Here is a 20725-nt window from a genome sequence, read left to right as displayed (position 1 = left end):
CTCCCACTTTTCCTACTCCGTACACATGCCTACATGCTTGGTAAAACTTTCACTGCTTCAGGCAGCCTACCTCCCACACCATATACTCTTAAGACCTACAAAGCATCTCTATCAACCCTATCATATGCCTTTTCCAGATCAATGAATGCTACAAAACAGATTCATATTTTTTTCTTGGTGTTCTCACATACATTTTTCAAAGCAAACACCTGATCCACACATCCTCTATTGTTTTTGGAACCACATTGCTCTTCCCCAGTCTGATGCTCTGTACATGCCTTCACCCTCTCAGTCATTGCCCTGCAATACCACTTCCCAGAATACTCAACAAACTTATGCTCTGTAGTTTGAAGACTTACCTTTATCCCCTTTGCCATTATGCAGTGGGAGTATGCATGCATCCAACCAATCTTCAAACCCTTCACCATGCGCCATACATACATTGAATATCTTACCACCCAATCCACAAGACAGTCACCCCTTTTCTTAATAATTCTACTACAGTACCATCCAAACCTGCCGCCTTGCTGGATTTCATTGTCTGCAAAGCTTTACTACCCCTTTTCTCTTATCCAAACCATTCTCCCTGACCCTCCTCACTTCGCACACCACCCCAACCAAAACACTCTACATCTGCCGCTCTATCATCAAACACATTAAACAAACCTTCAAATGCTCACTTCATCACTACCTGTTATTACTTCCCCACTTACCCCCTTCAATGTTCCCATTTGTTCTCTTGTCTTGTGTATGTTACTTACGTCCTTCCCAAAATATATATACTACTTAATCGCTGTTTCCCTCGTCAGCAAGGTAGCACCAGGAAGCAGATGAAGAATGGCCCATCTACTCAATAGACACACATATATCTTTCTCTTTCAAACTTCGCCATTATTCCTGCGTTAGCGAGGTAGCGTTAAGAACAGAGAACTGGGCCTTTGAGGGAATATCCTCACCTGGCCCCCTTCTCTTTTCCTTCTTTTGGAAAATTAAAAAAATAATGAGGGGGGATTTCCAGCCCCCCGCTCCCTCCCTTTTAGTCGCCTTCTTCGACACGCAGGGTAAAGGGAAGAGTGGTTTGGGAATGTCTTGGCAGTAAAGTCAGGGTTAGTGAGAGGACAAGAGCAAGGGAAGGAGTAGCACTACTCCTGAAACAGGAGTTGTGGGAGTATGTGATAGAATGTAAGAAAGTAAATTCTCGATTAATATGGGTAAAACTGAAAGTTGATGGAGAGAGATGGGTGATTTTTGGGTGCATATGCACCGGGCATGAGAAGAAAGATCATGAGAGGCAAGTTTTTTGGGGAGCAGCTGAATGAGTGTGTTAGTGGTTTTGATGCACGAGCCCGGGGTTTATAAGTGATGGGTGATTTAAATGCAAAGGTGAGTAATGGGGCAGTTGAGGGAATAATTGGTATACATGGGGTGTTCAGTGTTGTAAATGGAAATGGTGAAGAGCTTGTAGATTTATGTGCTGAAAAAGGACTTGGTTATTGGAATACCTGGTTTAAAAAGCGAGATATACATAAGTATACGTATGTAAGTAGGAGAGATGGCCAGAGAGCATTATTGGATTACATGTTAATTGACAGTGCGCGAAAGAGAGACTTTTGCATGTTAATATGCTGAGAGGTGCAACTGGAGGGATGTCTGATCATTATCTTGTGGAGGCTAAGGTGAAGATTTGTATGGGTTTTCAGAAAAGAAGAGTGAATGTTGGGGTGAAGAGGGTGGTGAGAGTAAGTGAACTTGGGAAGGAGACTTGTGTGAGGAAGTACCAGGAGAGACTGAGTACAGAATGGAAAAAGGTGAGAACAATGGAAGTAAGGGGAGTGGGGGGAGGAATGGAATGTATTTAGGGAATCAGTGATGGCTTGCACAGAAGATGCTTGTGGCATGAGAAGAGTGGGAGGTGGGTTGATTAGAAAGGGTAGTGAGTGGTGGGATGAAGAAGTAAGATTATTAGTGAAAGAGAAGAGAGAGGCATTTGGACGATTTTTGCAGGGAAAAAATGCAATTGAGTGGGAGATGTATAAAAGAAGAGACAGGAGGTCAAGAGAAAGGTGCAAGAGGTGAAAAAAAGGGCAAATGAGAGTTGGGGTGAGAGAGTATCATTAAATTTTAGGGAGAATAAAAAGATGTTCTGGAAAGAGGTAAATAAAGTGCGTAAGACAAGGGAGCAAATGGGAACTTCAGTGAAGGGCGCAAATGGGGAGGTGATAACAAGTAGTGGTGATGTAAGAAGGAGATGGAGTGAGTATTTTGAAGGTTTGTTGAATGTGTTTGATGATAGAGTGGCAGATATAGGGTGTTTTGGTCGAGGTGGTGTGCAAAGTGAGAGGGTTAGGGAAAATGATTTGGTAAACAGAGAAGAGGTAGTAAAAGCTTTGCGGAAGATGAAAGCCGGCAAGGCAGCAGGTTTGGATGGTATTGCAGTGGAATTTATCAAAAAAGGGGTGACTGTATTATTGACTGGTTGGTAAGGTTATTTAATGTATGTATGACTCATGGTGAGATGCCTGAGGATTGGCGGAATGCGTGCATAGTGCCATTGTACAGAGGCAAAGGGGATAAGAGTGAGTGCTCAAATTACAGAGGTATAAGTTTGTTGAGTATTCCTGGTAAATTATATGGGGGGGTATTGATTGAGAGGGTGAAGGCATGTGCAGAGCATCAGATTGGGGAAGAGCAGTTTGGTTTCAGAAGTGGTAGAGGATGTGTGGATCAGGTGTTTGCTTTGAAGAATGTATGTGAGAAATACTTAGAAAAGCAAATGGATTTGTATGTAGCATTTATGGATCTGGAGAAGGCATATGATAGAGTTGATAGAGATGCTCTGTGGAAGGTATTAAGAATATATGGTGTGGGAGGCAAGTTGTTAGAAGCAGTGAAAAGTTTTTATCGAGGATGTAAGGCATGTGTACGTGTAGGAAGAGAGGAAAGTGATTGGTTCTCAGTGAATGTAGGTTTGCAGCAGGGGTGTGTGATGTCTCCATGGTTGTTTAATTTGTTTATGGATGGGGTTGTTAGGGAGGTGAATGCAAGAGTTTTGGAAAGAGGGGCAAGTATGAAGTCTGTTGGGGATGAGAGAGCTTGGGAAGTGAGTCAGTTGTTGTTCGCTGATGATACAGCGCTGGTGGCTGATTCATGTGAGAAACTGCAGAAGCTGGTGACTGAGTTTGGTAAAGTGTGTGAAAGAAGAAAGTTAAAAGTAAATGTGAATAAGAGCAAGGTTATTAGGTACAGTAGGGTTGAGGGTCAAGTCAATTGGAAGGTAAGTTTGAATGGAGAAAAACTGGAGGAAGTAAAGTGTTTTAGATATCTGGGAGTGGATCTGGCAGCGGATGGAACCATGGAAGCGGAAGTGGATCATAGGGTGGGGGAGGGGGCGAAAATCCTGGGGGCCTTGAAGAATGTGTGGAAGTCGAGAACATTATCTTGGAAAGCAAAAATGGGTATGTTTGAAGGAATAGTGGTTCCAACAATGTTGTATGGTTGCGAGGCGTGGACTATGGATAGAGTTGTGCGCAGGAGGATGGATGTGCTGGAAATGAGATGTTTGAGGACAATGTGTGGTGTGAGGTGGTTTGATCGAGTAAGTAACGTAAGGGTAAGAGAGATGTGTGGAAATAAAAAGAGCGTGGTTGATAGAGCAGAAGAGGATGTTTTGAAATGGTTTGGTCACATGGAGAGAATGAGTGAGGAAAGATTGACCAAGAGGATATATGTGTCGGAGGTGGAGGGAACGAGGAGAAGAGGGAGACCAAATTGGAGGTGGAAAGATGGAGTGAAAAAGATTTTGTGTTATTGGGGCCTGAACATGCAGGAGGGTGAAAGGAGGGCAAGGAATAGAGTGAATTGGAGCGATGTGGTATACCGGGGTTGACGTGCTGTCAGTGGATTCAAGCAAGGCATGTGAAGCGTCTGGGGTAAACCATGGAAAGCTGTGTAGGTATGTATATTTGCGTGTGTGGACGTATGTATATGCATGTGTGTGGGGGGGGGTTGGGCCATTTCTTTCGTCTGTTTCCTTGCGCTACCTCGCAAACGCGGGAGACAGCGACAAAGTATAATAATAATAATAATAATAATTAGCCTCCCACACCATATATTCTTAATACCTTCCACAGAGCATCTCTATCAACTCTATCATATGCCTTCTCCAGATCCATAAATGCTACATACAAATCCATTTGCTTTTCTAAGTATTTCTCACATACATTCTTCAAAGCAAACACCTGATCCACACATCCTCTACCACTTCTGAAACCAAACTGCTCTTCCCCAATCTGATGCTCTGCACATGCCTTCACCCTCTCAATCAATACCCTCCCATATAATTTACCAGGAATACTCAACAAACTTATACCTCTGTAATTTGAGCACTCACTCTTATCCCCTTTGCCTTTGTACAATGGCACTATGCACGCATTCCGCCAATCCTCAGGCACCTCACCATGAGTCATACATACATTAAATAACCTTACCAACCAATCAACAATACAGTCACCCCCTTTTTTAATAAATTTCACTGCAATACCATCCAAACCTGCTGCCTTGCCGGCTTTCATCTTCCGCAAAGCTTTTACTACCTCTTCTCTGTTTACCAAATCATTTTCCCTAACCCTCTCACTTTGCACACCACCTCGACCAAAACACCCTATATCTGCCACTCTATCATCAAACACATTCAACAAACCTTCAAATACTCACTCCATCTCCTTCTCACATCACCACTACTTGTTATCACCTCCCCATTTGCGCCCTTCACTGAAGTTCCCATTTGCTCCCTTGTCTTACGCACTTTATTTACCTCCTTCCAGAACATCTTTTTATTCTCCCTAAAATTTAATGATACTCTCTCACCCCAACTCTCATTTGCCCTCTTTTTCACCTCTTGCACCTTTCTCTTGACCTCTTGTCTCTTTCTTTTATACATCTCCCACTCAATTGCATTTTTTACCTGCAAATATCGTCCAAATGCCTCTCTTCTCTTTCACTAATAATCTTACTTCTTCATCCCACCACTCACTACCCTTTCTAATCAACCCACCTCCCACGCTTCTCATGCCACAAGCATCTTTTGCGCAATCCATCACTGATTCCCTAAATACATCCCATTCCTCCCCCACTCCCCTTACTTCCATTGTTCTCACCTTTTTCCATTCTGTACTCAGTCTCTCCTGGTACATCCTCACACAAGTCTCCTTCCCAAGCTCACTTACTCTCATCACCCTCTTCACCCCAACATTCACTCTTCTTTTCTGAAAACCCATACAAATCTTCACCTTAGCGTCCACAAGATAATGATCAGACATCCCTCCAGTTGCACCTCTCTGCACATTAACATCCAAAAGTCTCTCTTTCGCACGCCTGTCAATTAACACGTAATCCAATAATGCTCTCTGGCCATCTCTCCTACTTACATACCTATACTTATGTATATCTCGCTTTTTAAACCAGGTATTCCTAATCACCAGTCCTTTTTCAGCACATAAATCTACAAGCTCTTCACCATTTCCATTTACAACACTGAACACCCCATGTATACCAATTATTCCCTCAACTGCCACATTACTCACCTTTGCATTCAAATCACCCATCACTATAACCTGGTCTCGTGCTTAAAAACCACTAACACACTCATTCAGCTGCTCCCAAAACACTTGCCTCTCATGATCTTTCTTCTCATGCCCAGGTGCATATGCACCAATAATCACCCATCTCTCTCCATCAACTTTCAATTTTACCCATATTAATCGAGAATTTACTTTCTTACATTCTATCACATACTCCTGTTTCAGGAGTACTGCTACTCCTTCCCTTGCTCTTGTCCTCTCACTAACCCCTGACTTTACTGCCAAGACATTCCCAAACCACTCTTCCCCTTAGAAAAGCAAATGGATTTGTATGTAACATTTATGGATCTGGAGAAGGCATATGATAGAGTTGATAGAGATTCTCTGTGGAAGGTATTAAGAATATATGGTATGGGAGGAAAGTTGTTAGAAGCAGTGAAAAGTTTTATCGAGGATGTAAGGCATGTGTACGTGTAGGAAGAGAGGAAAGTGATTGGATCTCAGTGAATGTAGGTTTCCGGCAGGGGTGTGTGATGTCTCCATGGTTGTTTAATTTGTTTATGGATGGGGTTGCTAGGGAGGTGAATGGAACAGTTTTGGAAAGAGGGGCAAGTAAGAAGTCTGTTGTGGATGAGAGAGCTTGGGAAGTGAGTCAGTTGTTGTTCGCTGATGATACAGCGCTGGTGGCTGATTCATGTGAGAAACTGCAGAAGCTGGTGACTGAGTTTGGTAAAGTGTGTGAAAGAAGAAAGTTAAGAGTAAATGTGAATAAAAGCAAGGTTATTAGGTACAGTAGGGTTGAGGGTCAAGTCAATTGGGAGGTGAGTTTGAATGGAGAAAAACTGGAGGAAGTAAAGTGTTTCAGATATCTGGGAGTGGATCTGGCAGCGGATGAAACCATGGAAGCGGAAGTGGATCATAGGATGGGGGAGGGGGCGAAAATTCTGGGAGCCTTGAAGAATGTGTGGAAGTCGAGAACATTATCTCGGAAAGCAAAAATGAGTATGTTTGAAGGAGTAGTGGTTCCAACAATGTTGTATGGTTGCGAGGCGTGGGCTATGGATAGAGTTGTGCGCAGGAGGATGGATGTGCTGGAAATGAGATGTTTGAGGACAATGTGTGGTGTGAGGTGGTTTGATTGAGTAAGTAACGTAAGGGTAAGAGAGATGTGTGGAAATAAAAAGAGCGTGGTTGATAGAGCAGAAGAGGGTGTTTTGAAATGGTTTGGTCACATGGAGAGAATGAGTGAGGAAAGATTGACCAAGAGGATATATGTGTCGGAGGTGGAGGGAACGAGGAGAAGAGGGAGACCAAATTGGAGGTGGAAAGATGGAGTGAAAAAGATTTTGTGTGATCGGGGCCTGAACATGCAGGAGGGTGAAAGGAGGGCAAGGAATAGAGTGAATTGGAGCAATGTGGTATACCGGGGTTGACGTGCTGTCAGTGGATTGAATCAAGGCATGTGAAGCGTCTGGGGTAAACCATGGAAAGCTGTGTAGGTATGTATATTTGTGTGTGTGGACGTATGTATATACATGTGTATGGGGCAGGGTTGGGCCATTTCTTTCGTCTGTTTCCTTTCGCTACCTCGCAAACGCAGGAGACCGACAAAGTATAATAAAAAAAAAAATATATATATTTTTTTTTTTTTTTTTTTTTTTGCTTTGTGTGAATGTTGGGGTGAAGAGGGTGGTGAGGGTAAGTGAGCTTGGGAAGGAGACTTGTGTGAGGAAGTACCAGGAGAGACTGAGTACAGAATGGAAAAAGATGAGAACAATGGAAGTAAGGGGAGTGGGGGGAGGAATGGGATGTATTTAGGGAATCAGTGATGGATTGCGCAAAAGATGCTTGTGGCATGAGAAGAGTGGGAGGTGGGTTGATTAGAAAGGGTAGTGAGTGGTGGGATGAAGAAGTAAGAGTATTAGTGAAAGAGAAGAGAGAGGCATTTGGACGATTTTTGCAGGGAAAAAATGCAGTTGAGTGAGAGACGTATAAAAGAAAGAGACAGGAGGTCAAGAGAAAGGTGCAAGAGGTGAAAAAGAGGGCAAATGAGAGTTGGGGTGAGAGAGTATCATTAAATTTTAGGGAGAATAAAAAGATGTTCTGGAAGGAGGTAAATAAAGTGCGTAAGACAAGGGAGCAAATGGGAACTTCAGTGAAGGGCTCAAATGGGGAGGTGATAACAAGTAGTGGTGATGTGAGAAGGAGATGGAGTGAGTATTTTGAAGGTTTGTTGAATGTGTTTGATGATAGAGTGGCAGATATAGGGTGTTTTGGTCGAGGTGGTGTGCAAAGTGAGAGGGTTTGGGAAAATGATTTGGTAAACAGAGAAGAGGTAGTAAAAGCTTTGCGGAAGATGAAAGCCGGCAAGGCAGCAGGTTTGGATGGTATTGCAGTGGAATTTATTAAAAAAGGGGGTGACTGTATTAATGACTGGTTGGTAAGATTATTTAATGTATGTATGACTCACGGTGAGGTGCCTGAGGATTGGCGGAATGCGTGCATAGTGCCATTGTACAAAGGCAAAGGGGATAAGAGTGAGTGCTCAAATTACAGAGGTATAAGTTTGTTGAGTATTCCTGGTAAATTATATGGGAGGGTATTGATTGAGAGGGTGAATGCATGTACAGAGCATCAGATTGGGGAAGAGCAGTGTGGTTTCAGAAGTGGTAGAGGATGTGTGGATCAGGTGTTTGCTTTGAAGAATGTATGTGAGAAATACTTAGAAAAGCAAATGTATTTGTATGTAGCATTTATGGATCTGGAGAAGGCATATGATAGAGTTGATAGAGATGCTCTGTGGAAGGTATTAAGAATATATGGTGTGGGAGGCAAGTTGTTAGAAGCAGTGAAAAGTTTTTATCGAGGATGTAAGGCATGTGTACGTGTAGGAAGAGAGGAAAGTGATTGGTTCTCAGTGAATGTAGGTTTGCAGCAGGGGTGTGTGATGTCTCCATGGTTGTTTAATTTGTTTATGGATGGGGTTGTTAGGGAGGTGAATGCAAGAGTTTTGGAAAGAGGGGCAAGTATGAAGTCTGTTGGGGATGATAGAGCCTGGGAAGTGAGTCAGTTGTTGTTCGCTGATGATACAGCGCTGGTGGCTGATTCATGTGAGAAACTGCAGAAGCTGGTGACTGAGTTTGGTAAAGTGTGTGAAAGAAGAAAGTTAAGAGTAAATGTGAATAAGAGCAAGGTTATTAGGTACAGTAGGGTTGAGGGTCAAGTCAATTGGGAGGTGAGTTTGAATGGAGAAAAACTGGAGGAAGTGAAGTATTTTAGATATCTGGGAGTGGATCTGGCAGCGAATGGAACCATGGAAGCGGAAGTGGATCATAGGGTGGGGAGGGGGCGAAAATTCTGGGAGCCTTGAAGAATGTCTGGAAGTCGAGAACATTATCTCGGAAAGCAAAAATGGGTATGTTTGAAGGAATAGTGGTTCCAACAATGTTGTATGGTTGCGAGGCGTGGGCTATGGATAGAGTTGTGCGCAGGAGGATGGATGTGCTGGAAATGAGATGTTTGAGGACAATGTGTGGTGTGAGGTGGTTTGATCGAGTAAGTAACGTAAGGGTAAGAGAGATATGTGGAAATAAAAAGAGCGTGGTTGAGAGAGCAGAAGAGGGTGTTTTGAAATGGTTTGGGCATATGGAGAGAATGAGTGAGGAAAGATTGACCAAGAGGATATATGTGTCGGAGGTGGAGGGAACGAGGAGAAGAGGGAGACCAAATTGGAGGTGGAAAGATGGAGTGAAAAAGATTTTGTGTGATCGGGGCCTGAACATGCAGGAGGGTGAAAGGAGGGCAAGGAATAGAGTGAATTGGAGCGATGTGGTATACCGGGGTTGACGTGCTGTCAGTGGATTGAATCAGGGCATGTGAAGCGTCTGGGGTAAACCATGGAAAGCTGAGGAGGTATGTATATTTGCGTGTGTGGACGTATGTATATACATGTGTATGGGGGTGGGTTGGGCCATTTCTTTCGTCTGTTTCCTTGCGCTACCTCGCAAACGCGGGAGACAGCGACAAAAAAAAAAAAGAAAATATATATATATATATATATATATATATATATATATATATATATATATATATATATATATATATATATACGTTGAAATGTATAGGTATGTATATGTGCTTGTGTGGACATGTATGTATATGCATGTGTATGTGGGCAGTTTGGGCCATTGTTTCTTTTTTTTCCTTGCACTACCTCACTAACGCATATTCATACTTGCTGCCATCATCCATTCTTGTCACTGTCCTGCCACACAGGAAAGGAAAAGACAACAAAGACCACATTCGTACACACTTAGTCTCTAGCTGTCATGTGTAATGCGCCAAAACCACAGCTCCTTTTCCACAACCAGGCCCCACAAAACTTTCCATAGCTTACCCCAGGTGCTTCACATGCCCTAGTTCAATCCATTCACAGCACATTGACTCTGGTATACCACATTGTTCCAATTCACTCTATTCCTTGCATGCCTTTCACCCTCCTGTTTGTTTAGGCCCTGATCACTCAGTCTTTTTCACTCCATTCTTCCACCTCCAATTTGGTCTCCCACTTCTCGTTGATCCCTCCACCTCTGACACATATATCCTCTTGGTCAATCTTTCCTCACTCATTGTTCATGTGACCAAGCCATTTCAATAGATCCTCTTCTGCTCTCTCAACCACACTCTTTTTATTACCCACACATTTCTCTTACCCTTTCATTACTTACTCGATCAAACCACCTTAAACCACATATTGTCCTCAAACATTTAATTTCCAACACATCCACCCTCTGCACAACCCAATCTATAGCCCATGCCTCGCACATTGTTGGAACCACTATTCTTTCAGACATACCCATTTTTACTCTCCGAGATAACGTTCTCGCCTTCCACACATTCTTCAAAGCTCCCAGAACCTTCTCCCTCTCCCCCATCCTGTGACTCACTTCCGCTTCCATGGTTCCATCCATTGCTAAATCCACTCCCAGATATCCAAAACACTTGACTTCCTCCAGTTTTTCTCCATTCAAACTTACCTCCCAGTTTACCTGTCCCCCAACCCTACTGAACCTAACAACCTTACTCTTATTCACATCTGCTCTCAGTTTTCTTCTTTGTCACTTTACCAAACTCAGTCACCAACTTTTGCAGTTTCTCACCCGAATTGGCAACCAGCACTGTATCATCACCGAACGACAACTGACTCGCTTCCCCAGCCCTCTCATCCACAACAGACTGCATACCTGCTCCTCTCTCCGAAACTCTTGCATTCATCTACCTAACAACCCCAACCATAAACAAACTTAACAACCATGGAGACATCATGCACCCCTGCCACAAACAGACATTCACTAGGAACCAGTCACTTTCATCTCTTCCTACTCGTACACATACCTTACATCCTTGATAAAAACTTCTCACTGCTTCTAGCAGCTTACCTCCCACGCCATATACTCTTAGTCCATCTGTTTTCTAAGTATTTCTCGCATATCTTCTTCAAAGCAAACACTTGATCCACACATCCTCTACCACTTCTGAAACAACGCTGCTTTTTCCCAGTCTGATGCTCTGTACATGCTTTTACCCTCTCAATCAATACCCTCCCATATAATTTCCCAGGAATACTCAACAGACTTGTACCTCTATAATTTAAACATTCTCCTTTATCCCCTTTGCCTTTGTATAGTGGCACTATGCATGCATTCTGCCAATCCTCAGGCACTTCACCATGAACCATACATGCATTGAATATCCTTACTAACCAGTCAACAACACAGTCACCCCCTTTTTTGATAACTTCCAATGCAATACCATCCAAACTCACTGCCTTACCGGCTTTCATCTTCCGCAAAGCTTTTACTAACACTTCTCCATTTACAAGACCATTCTCCCTGACCCCTTCACTTCACACACCACTTCGACCAAAATACCCTATATCTGCCATTCTGTCATCAGACACATTCAACAAACCTTCAAAATATTCACTCCATCTTCTCACTTCACCACTGCCTCTTATTACCTCCCCATTTGCCCCCTTCACCAATGTTCCCATTTGTTCTCTTGTCTTGCACGCTTTATTTACCTCCTTCCAAAACATCTTTTAATCCTCCCTAAAATTTAATGATACTCTCTCACCCCAACTTTCATTTCCCTCTTTTGCCCTCACTGCAGATATATCTGCATCTTCAGTCTGCATTTTTCAGTCTTAGGCCACAGGAGCCCTTAGAAAGGCCCTGGGTAACACAGTAGTCTTTCATAGAAATTGGTCTTTGGGGTCATTACAAATGAATCATTAAATGATTTTAAATTATTTGCTTGTGGTCTGTGTTAAACCATCATTGTCGTATGTAATTATCTGTGATTTATTTGATAATTGACTAAATAGTTTCAACTTTGGCCAACAGATCAGAGTGTTATTGGATCACCAGATATATGGTTCATCAATTTCTACCATCCAATGTGCTCCCACTGTCACATCTTGGCCCCTGTTTGGCGAGAGGTGGCTAGGGAGTTGGAGGGAGTGGTCAGAATAGGAGCAGTAAACTGTGATGATGACTACCATCTGTGTTCTTCCCAAGGCATACGCTCATATCCAACCCTTTTATCTTATCCAGGGGTAAGCATATACTGTATTTGATAACATCATATTATATCATATTCCCACTGAGTAATCTGGTATTCCTTCAGGACTTTGGATGAAAGAATGATTAGCTTTGCATACATATTGACGAACAGCTTTAATTTTGAAACCAGGTCCTTGGTCTAGATTTATGAAAAAATAGAACTGCATGTATAGGACATGAATATGAAGCTTCATCTAGGCTATCCTGAATATCATTGTCCTGTAATTAATATAGTACTGTACCCCTATTCCGTTCCTTAAAGTTGATCAGGTAGAACCTATGAAATGGCATGTATACATCCTTAGCACATACCTAGTGTGTTGAAGTGAAATATGGACTCCCTCATATACAGAGGCATTTCATGATTTTTCGTGCCATATCCTTAGACAGTTTCTATTGTATCTTATATCCAGTTATAAGCTAGATCCATGAAGCATTGGGAATTTGCACAAAGGATGTGAATACTTCCACCCAAGCTATAATCATTACTTGGAGTTCCATGAAATGGATTAGGTACATTCTGCTTGTAAAGTCACAAACTCTTATCAACTTGAATCTAGTATATAGTGAAAAATGTACTCCCACACTTATAGAAATGGCTTCGTTTTCACCTCGCACATTAATTCATCAGTGAGTCAAGCATTTTTTTTTCATGGCACTGTCATACATAAATGTTTCCATTGCATCTATTCTCCAGTCTTTTTCTCATATTCATCTGAAATATGCCAATTTCCAATTGGTTCTCTGTCGTACATCTGTCTCTTCAGTGATTTTTTTTCTCTTTGCATATTTGACAGTACCACAGTGTATCTTACTAACCAGCCTGTCGTCTGTCACACATTTTGAATGGCCATACCATCTTAAGGAACTTTCATTAGTTTACCTTTTTAGTAACTTCTCCATGCCACATAATCTATTCTTTTTGATTCTTTATAGTTTATTGTTCTAATTCCAACTAAGCCATGAGGAAAGAATGATAATCATACAAAAATATAGGTTTTGAAATCAGAAAACCCTGGGATTACAGCTGAAATACTGAAGTATGGAGGAGAAAGTGTTATAGTGCATGCATCTGATATGAAATTAAATATGGAAAGAAAAGGTTATGCCAGAGGATTGGGTGAAAGCTATCATCGTAATTTTATTCAAAGGAAAAGGTGCGAAGGATGTATGTAGCAATTATAGGGGAATAAATCTGGTAAATATACCAGGAAAAGTGTATGCAAGAATGTTGATTGATAGAGTGATGGGAGTGACTGAATACAGAATAAGTGAGGAGCAAGAGAGTTTTTGGAAGGTAGAGGATAAGAGGATCAAATTTTTGTGGTAAAGATGACAGTGAAAAGGTATTTAGCAAAAGGTAAGAAGTTGTATGCAGCTTTTATGGATCTGGGAAAAAGCATATGATAGAGTCGAGTGGAATATTTTATGTGATATGTTAAGGATATATGGTGTAGGGTGACAATTGTTGGTTGGTGTGAAAGCTTTCTGTGGAGAGGCAAATGCAAGGTTTTTTTTTTTTTTCTTTTTTTGTCGCTGTCTCCTGCGTTTGCGAGGTAGCGCAAGGAAACAGACGAAAGAAATGGCCCAACCCACCCCCATACACATGTATATACATACGTCCACACACGCAAATATACATACCTACACAGCTTTCCATGGTTTACCCCAGACGCTTCACATGCCTTGATTCAATCCACTGACAGCACGTCAACCCCGGTATACCACATCGCTCCAATTCACTCTATTTCTTGCCCTCCTTTCACCCTCCTGCATGTTTAGACCCCGATCACACAAAATCTTTTTCACTCCATCTTTCCACCTCCAATTTGGTCTCCCTCTTCTCCTCGTTCCCTCCACCTCCGACACATATATCCTCTTGGTCAATCTTTCCTCACTCATTCTCTCCATGTGCCCAAACCATTTCAAAAAATGGTTTGGTTTTATGTTTTAGTGAATTTTGTTATACATATGGGTATGAAGCAGGGTGATGTGATGTCACCATGGCTTTTTGGTATACATACAGATGGAGTGATAAGAGAGATGAAAGCAAAATTAGGAAAGGAGGGTGCAGAGATGGAGCATGGCAGTGAGGTATGGTTGCTAGTGGCAAGCCTCTTTACAAATGATACTGTGTTTGCTTAGAGTGAAGAGGAGTTGCAGAAGATATAAAGTATGTTTGTGATGTGTATAAGCTTATTCAGTTGAAGGTAAATGAAACTGAAAATTGAGTTATGGTGTTTGAAAGTGAACAGAGTGAAAGCATAGATTTTGCAAAACTATTTAGAGTGAAAGAAGAAAGTGTACTAAACTCGTTTTGGATATAGGGGGAGAAAGACTGGAAGAGATGAGAGAATTCAAGTGTTTAGGAACTGTCTTGGGTAAGTTTAATGATGTTGAAGGAGAGAGAAGGTGGAGAGCAGTGCAAGGTAGAAGCTTCATTAGTGTTCTTAATAGAATTATGAACTGAAGAGATGTAAGTATAGAAGTGAAAAGAGGATGAAGGCACAGCATCGTCCTCTTAACCCTTACCTATGCATCTGAAACATGGATATGGAATGAGTTACAGAGGTCAAGAATCCAGGCTATAGAAATAAGCTATTTGATAGGACCATGTGGTATGACTAGATGGAATGAAGAAAGAAATGAAGGGGTGTATGAGAAATGTGGTATGGCAAGGAATGGAAAAGGAATGAATCATGGAGTGTAGAGTGGGTGAGACATAATAATTTGAGGTGGATTGGGCGTGTGGAAAGAATGCAAGACTGGGAGTTTACAAGGACAGTGTATGACGATATAGATAAAGGAGTTGGTCAGAGAGGAAGACCACCTGTGTCATGAGGAAATAGAGTGGAAGAATACTGGAGGGAGAGAAATGGTAGGAGAATGTGAGGAACAGTATATGCAAGGGAGGCATGTAAGGACAAGGATATGGACAAATGGAGGCTCTTTTCCTGTGGCCACCCCATTGATGGGAGTTCCCAAAGGGAACGGACATCAGAGATACAGATAGATTGGGATTATTGGGGTTAGAGCCATCTAATTCTCTCTCTGTCAGGTGTGAAATTCTGGCTTTCCTCGCCCATTTCAGTCCTATCATATTGACAGTAGCTTTCTCACTCATTGGGCCTGCATTGGTCAATTAGAGACTGCCATGGGTTAGGATGTTATTGAGCTGCTGGTTTTAGCCATAAAATGCTTACCTGTAGCAGGTTGCAGGCCTCAACACAAAAGTGGTCATAGTTGGAAGAACAAAAGGTTTTTCAGAAAAGGATAGGGGAAAGTAAGGCAAAGCAGAAACAAGGAAAAATGCTTTTGGTACACCACATCAAAGAGAAGAGTTTTTCGTTTTCAAAATCTGTTTCTATCGTCTATAATTTGTCCCACAAGTAGGAGAGCATTCCACATGGAGGAGGCACTAAACCTTTCACTGATATGATTAAAAGCACCATGTGTGATATTCTGTTTCAACCTTTCTTTATTTGAGATATTTTATTATACTTTATATCCATTTCCTTTGTTAGAGGGGGAACTGGAGGAATGTCTGATCACTATCTTGTTGAGGCGAAGGTGAAGAGTTGTACAGGTTTTCAAATAGAAGAGAGTGGTGAGAGTGAGTGAATTTGGAAAGGAGACTTGTGTGAGGAAGTACTAGGAGAGATTGAGTGTAGAATGGCAAAAGGTGAGAGCAAATGACATGAGGGGAGTGGGTTAGGAATGGGATAGATTTAGGGAAGCATTGATGGCATGTGCAAAAGATGCATGTGGCATGGGGAAGATGGGACATGGGCAGATTAGAAAGGGCAGCGAGTGGTGGGATGAAGTAAAGTTGTTGATGAAAGAGAAAAGAGAGGCTTTTGGACGATACTTGCAAGAGAGGAGTGCAAATGACTGGGAGATGTATAAAAGAAAGTGGCAGGAGGTCAAGAGAAAGATGAAAGGGTTGAAAAAGAGGACAAATGAGAGTTGAAGAGAGAGAGTATCATAAGCTTTAGGGAGAATTAAAATATGTTTTGGAAGAGGGTAAATAACATGCATAAGACAAGAGAACAAACTGCAACATCGGTGAAGGGGGCAAGTGGGGTAGTAATAACAGGAGTGATGAAGTGAGGAGATGGAAAGTATTTTGAAGGTTTGTTGAGTGTGTTTGATGATAGAGTGGCAGATATAGGGTGTTTTGGTTGGGATGGTGTATGAAGTGAGAGGGTCAGGGAGAATGATTTGGTTAAGAGGGAAGAGCTTTATGGAAGATGAAATCCAGCAAGGCGGCAGGTTTGGATGGTATTGCAATAGAATTTATTAAGGAGGGGGTGACTGTGGTGTTGATTGATTGGTAAGGATATTCAGTGTATGTAAGGGTCATAATGAAGTGCCTGAGGATTGGCACAGTGCATGCATAGTGCTATTGTACAAAAGCAAAGGGGATAAAAGGTGAGTTTTCAAACTGCAGAGACAAGTTTGTTGAGTATTCCTGGGCAATTATATGGGAGAGTATTGATTGAGAGGGTGAAGGCATGTACAGAGCATCAGAATGGGGAAGAGCAGTGTGGTTTCAGAAGTGGTAGAGGATGTGTGGATCAGGTGTTTGCTTTGAAGAATGTGTGAGAAATACTTAGACAAAACAGATGGATTTGTATGTAGCATTTATGGATCTGGAGAAGGCATATGACAGTGTTGATAGAGATGCTTTGTGGAAGGTCTTGAGTATATGGTGTGGAGGTAAGTTGCTGAAAGCAGTGAAAAGTTTTTACCAAGGATGTAGGGCATGTGTACAAGTAGGAAGAGATGAGAGAGATTGGTTCCCAGTGAAGGTTAATTTGCAAAAGGGTGTGTGATGTCCCCATGCTTGTTTAATTTGTTTATGGACAAAGTGGTTAGGGAGATAAGTTCAAGAGTTTTGGAGAGAGGGGCGAGTATGCAGTCTGTTGGGGATTAGAGGGCCTGGGAAGTGAGTCAGTTGTTCGCCGATGATAAAGCTCTAGTGGCTGATTTGAGTGAGAAACTGCAGAAGTTGGTGACTGAGTTTGGAAAAGTGTGTGAAAGGAGAAGTTGAGAGTAAATGTGAATAAGAGTAAGGTTATTAGGCTCAGTAGGGTTGAGGGACAAGTTAATTGGGATTTAAGTTTGAATAGAGAAAAGCATAAGGAAGTGAGCTGTTTTAGATATCTGGGTGTGGATTTTGCAGCTAATGGAACTATGGAAGTTAGTCATAGGATGGGGAGGGGATGAAGGCTTTGGGAGCAATGAAGAATGTGTGGAAGGAGAGAACATTATCTCAGAGAGCAAAAATAGGTTTGTTTGAAGGAAAGTAGTTCCTGTAATATAAGGTTGCGAGGCATGGGCTATAGATAGGGCTGTACGGAGGAGGGTGGATGTGTTGAAAATGAAATGTTTGAGGACAATATGTGGTGTGGGGTGGTTTAATCGAGTATGTAATGAAAGGGTTAGAGATCTGTGGAAATAGAGTGTGGTTGAGTGAGCAGAAGAGGATGTGTTGAAATGGTTTGGACATATGGAGAGAATGAGTGAGGAAAGATTGATAAAGAGGATATATGTGTCAGGTGGAGGGAAGCATGAGACCAAATTGGCGGTGGAAGGATGGAGTGAAAAAGATTTCGAGCGATTGGGGCCTGAAAATACATGAGGTTGAGAAGCATGCAAGGAATAGATTGAATTGGAATGACTTGGTATACCAGGGTTAATGTACTGTCAGTGGACTGAACCAAGGCATGTGAGACTTCTTGAGTAAACCATGGAAAGGTCCGTTGGGTCTGGATGTGGATAGGGAACTGTGATTTCGGTGCATTACTCATGACAGCTAGAGACTGAGTGTGAACAAATGTGGCCTTTTTTGTCTGTTTTCCTGGCGCTATCCCACTGAACCACATCATATTCAAACATTTTCTGGGCCAGAAATGAAATGAAATAAGAGGTGGTATAACATTTCAGGAGTAGTATTTGATTGGTCTTGTATCCTAAAATATAGTGACATGCAAAACGCATCATGGTGTACAGAAATGAAAATATTCAACCAATGATCTGAAAGCACGTGTAATGCACTGTGTCAGGTGTAAGTCCTTTGAAATCCGAATGTCGAATTTGCCTATTTTTTTCTTTTAATCATGTAAAATGAAGCCTGACACAAATGATTTACAGAAAATTATGTGAACTGGCAAATAATGATTATCTACGGAATGATAAAAACGGACTGCAAACCAGTGTTTACAGAATGAGTCCATACAGTTGGCAACATTGCATTATGAGACAAAACGCATAACCTTGTTGATTGAAAACATCTACACTCCTGGATTTACTTCAAACATCACTCATCATTTTTTTTTTTTTTTTTTTGCTTTGTCGCTGTCTCCCGCGTTTGCGAGGTAGCGCAAGGAAACAGACGAAAGAAATGGCCCAACCCACCCCCATACACATGTATATACATACGTCCACACACGCAAATATACATACCTACACAGCTTTCCATGGTTTACCCCAGACGCTTCACATGCCCTGATTCAATCCACTGACAGCACGTCAACCCCGGTATACCACATCGATCCAATTCACTCTATTCCTTGCCCTCCTTTCACCCTCCTGCATGTTCAGGCCCCGATCACACAAAATCTTTTTCACTCCATCTTTCCACCTCCAATTTGGTCTCCCACTTCTCCTCGTTCCCTCCACCTCCGACTCATATATCCTCTTGGTCAATCTTTCCTCACTCATTCTCTCCATGTGCCCAAACCATTTCAAAACACCCTCTTCTGCTCTCTCAACCACGCTCTTTTTATTTCCACACATCTCTCTTACCCTTACGTTACTTACTCCATCAAACCACCTCACACCACACATTGTCCTCAAACATCTCATTTCCAGCACATCCACCCTCCTGTGCACAACTCTATCCATAGCCCACGCCTCGCAACCATACAACATTGTTGAAACCACTATTCCTTCAAACATACCCATTTTTGCTTTCCGAGATAATGTTCTCGACTTCCACACATTCTTCAAGGCTCCCAGAATTTTCGCCCCCTCCCCCACCCTATGATCCACTTCCACTTCTATGGTTCCATCCGCTGCCAGATCCACTCCCAGATATCTAAAACACTTTACTTCCTCCAGTTTTTCTCCATTCAAACTTACCTCCCAATTGACTTGACCCTCAACCCTACTGTACCTAATTACCTTGCTCTTATTCACATTCATCATTTTATAAAGCTTTATATTCAACTTTCATATTATTTGAAAATGGTAAACTTTTTACGCTGGTTTTTTACATATTTTGCTTCAGATGTAAGGCATTTGTACAAGTAGGAAGAGAGGAGAGTGATTGGCTCCCAGTGAATACCGGTCTGTGACAAGGGTGTGTGATGTCCCCATTGATGTTTTTGTTTATAGGTGAGGTGGTTAGGGAGATAAATACAAGAGTTTTGGAGAGAGGGGCGAGTATGTAATATGTTAGGGATGAGAGGGCCAGTGAAGCGAGTCACTTGTTCTTTCCGAGGATACAGCTCTAGTAACTGATTCTAGTGAGAAACTATGGAACTTGGTGACTGAATTTGGAGAAGTGTGCGAAAGGAGAAAGTCTAGAGTAAATGTGAATAAGAGCAAGGTTATTATGATTAGTAGGGTTGATGGATAAGTTAATTGGGAGATAGGTTTTCATAGAGAAAAACTGGAGGGAGTGTTTTAGATATCTGGAAGTGGACTTAGCAGCGGATAGAACCTTGGAAGCGGAAGTGAGACACAGGATGGGGAAGGAGGCAAAGGTTCTGGGAGCATTGAAGAATTTGTGGAAAGCAAGAATGTCATCTCAGAGAGCAAAAATGGGTATGTTTGAAGGAATGTTGGTTCCAACAATATTATATGGTTGCAAGGCATGGGCTATACACAGGGTTGTGTGGAGGAGGGTGGATGTCTTAGAAATGTAATGTTTGAGGACAATATGTAGATTGATGTAGTAAGTAATGAAAGGGTAACAGAGATGTGTGGTAATAAAAAGAGTGGTTGAGAAAGCAGAAGAGGGTGTGTTGAAATAGTTTGGACACACGGAGAAAATGAGAGGAAAGATTGAGAAAGAGGATATATGTGTCAGAGGTGGAGGGAACAAGGAGAAGAGGGAGACTGAATTGAAGGTGGAAGGATTGGGTGAAAAAGATTTTGACCGATTGGGGCCTGAACATGTAGGGGGTGAAATTTGTTTAAGAAATAGAGTGAATTGGAATGATGTGGTGTACCAGGGTCGATGTGCTGTCATTGGATTGAAAAAGAGCATGTGAAGTGTCTGGGGTAAACCATGGAAAGGTGTGTGGGGCCTGGATGTGGAAGGGAGCTATGGGTTCGGTGCATTATACATGACAGCTAGAGACTGAGTGTCAACGAATGTGGCCATTGTTGTCTTTTCCTAGCACTACCTCGCGCACATGTGGGGGAGGTGGTTTTCATGTGTGGCGCAGTGGCGATGGGAATGAAGAAGGGCAGACAGTTTGAATTATGTACATGTATATATATGTGATAAGT

General features: G+C 42.0%; 1 protein-coding gene across 1 annotated transcript in view; it reads left to right on the top strand.

The window, feature by feature from the left end:
* The window catches only part of LOC139760195 (dnaJ homolog subfamily C member 10-like), a 590762-nt gene that overhangs the window by 154400 nt on the left and 415637 nt on the right, over positions 1-20725 (top strand). The window contains exon 5 of the mRNA XM_071683129.1: positions 11984-12195. Coding sequence (XP_071539230.1) covers positions 11984-12195 — 212 coding nt within the window. The remainder of the gene's footprint in view (positions 1-11983; positions 12196-20725) is intronic.

This window comes from Panulirus ornatus, chromosome 35 (assembly GCF_036320965.1).
Source record: "Panulirus ornatus isolate Po-2019 chromosome 35, ASM3632096v1, whole genome shotgun sequence".
NCBI lineage: Eukaryota > Metazoa > Arthropoda > Malacostraca > Decapoda > Palinuridae > Panulirus > Panulirus ornatus.
This window is presented reverse-complemented; position numbering and strand designations above follow the sequence as displayed.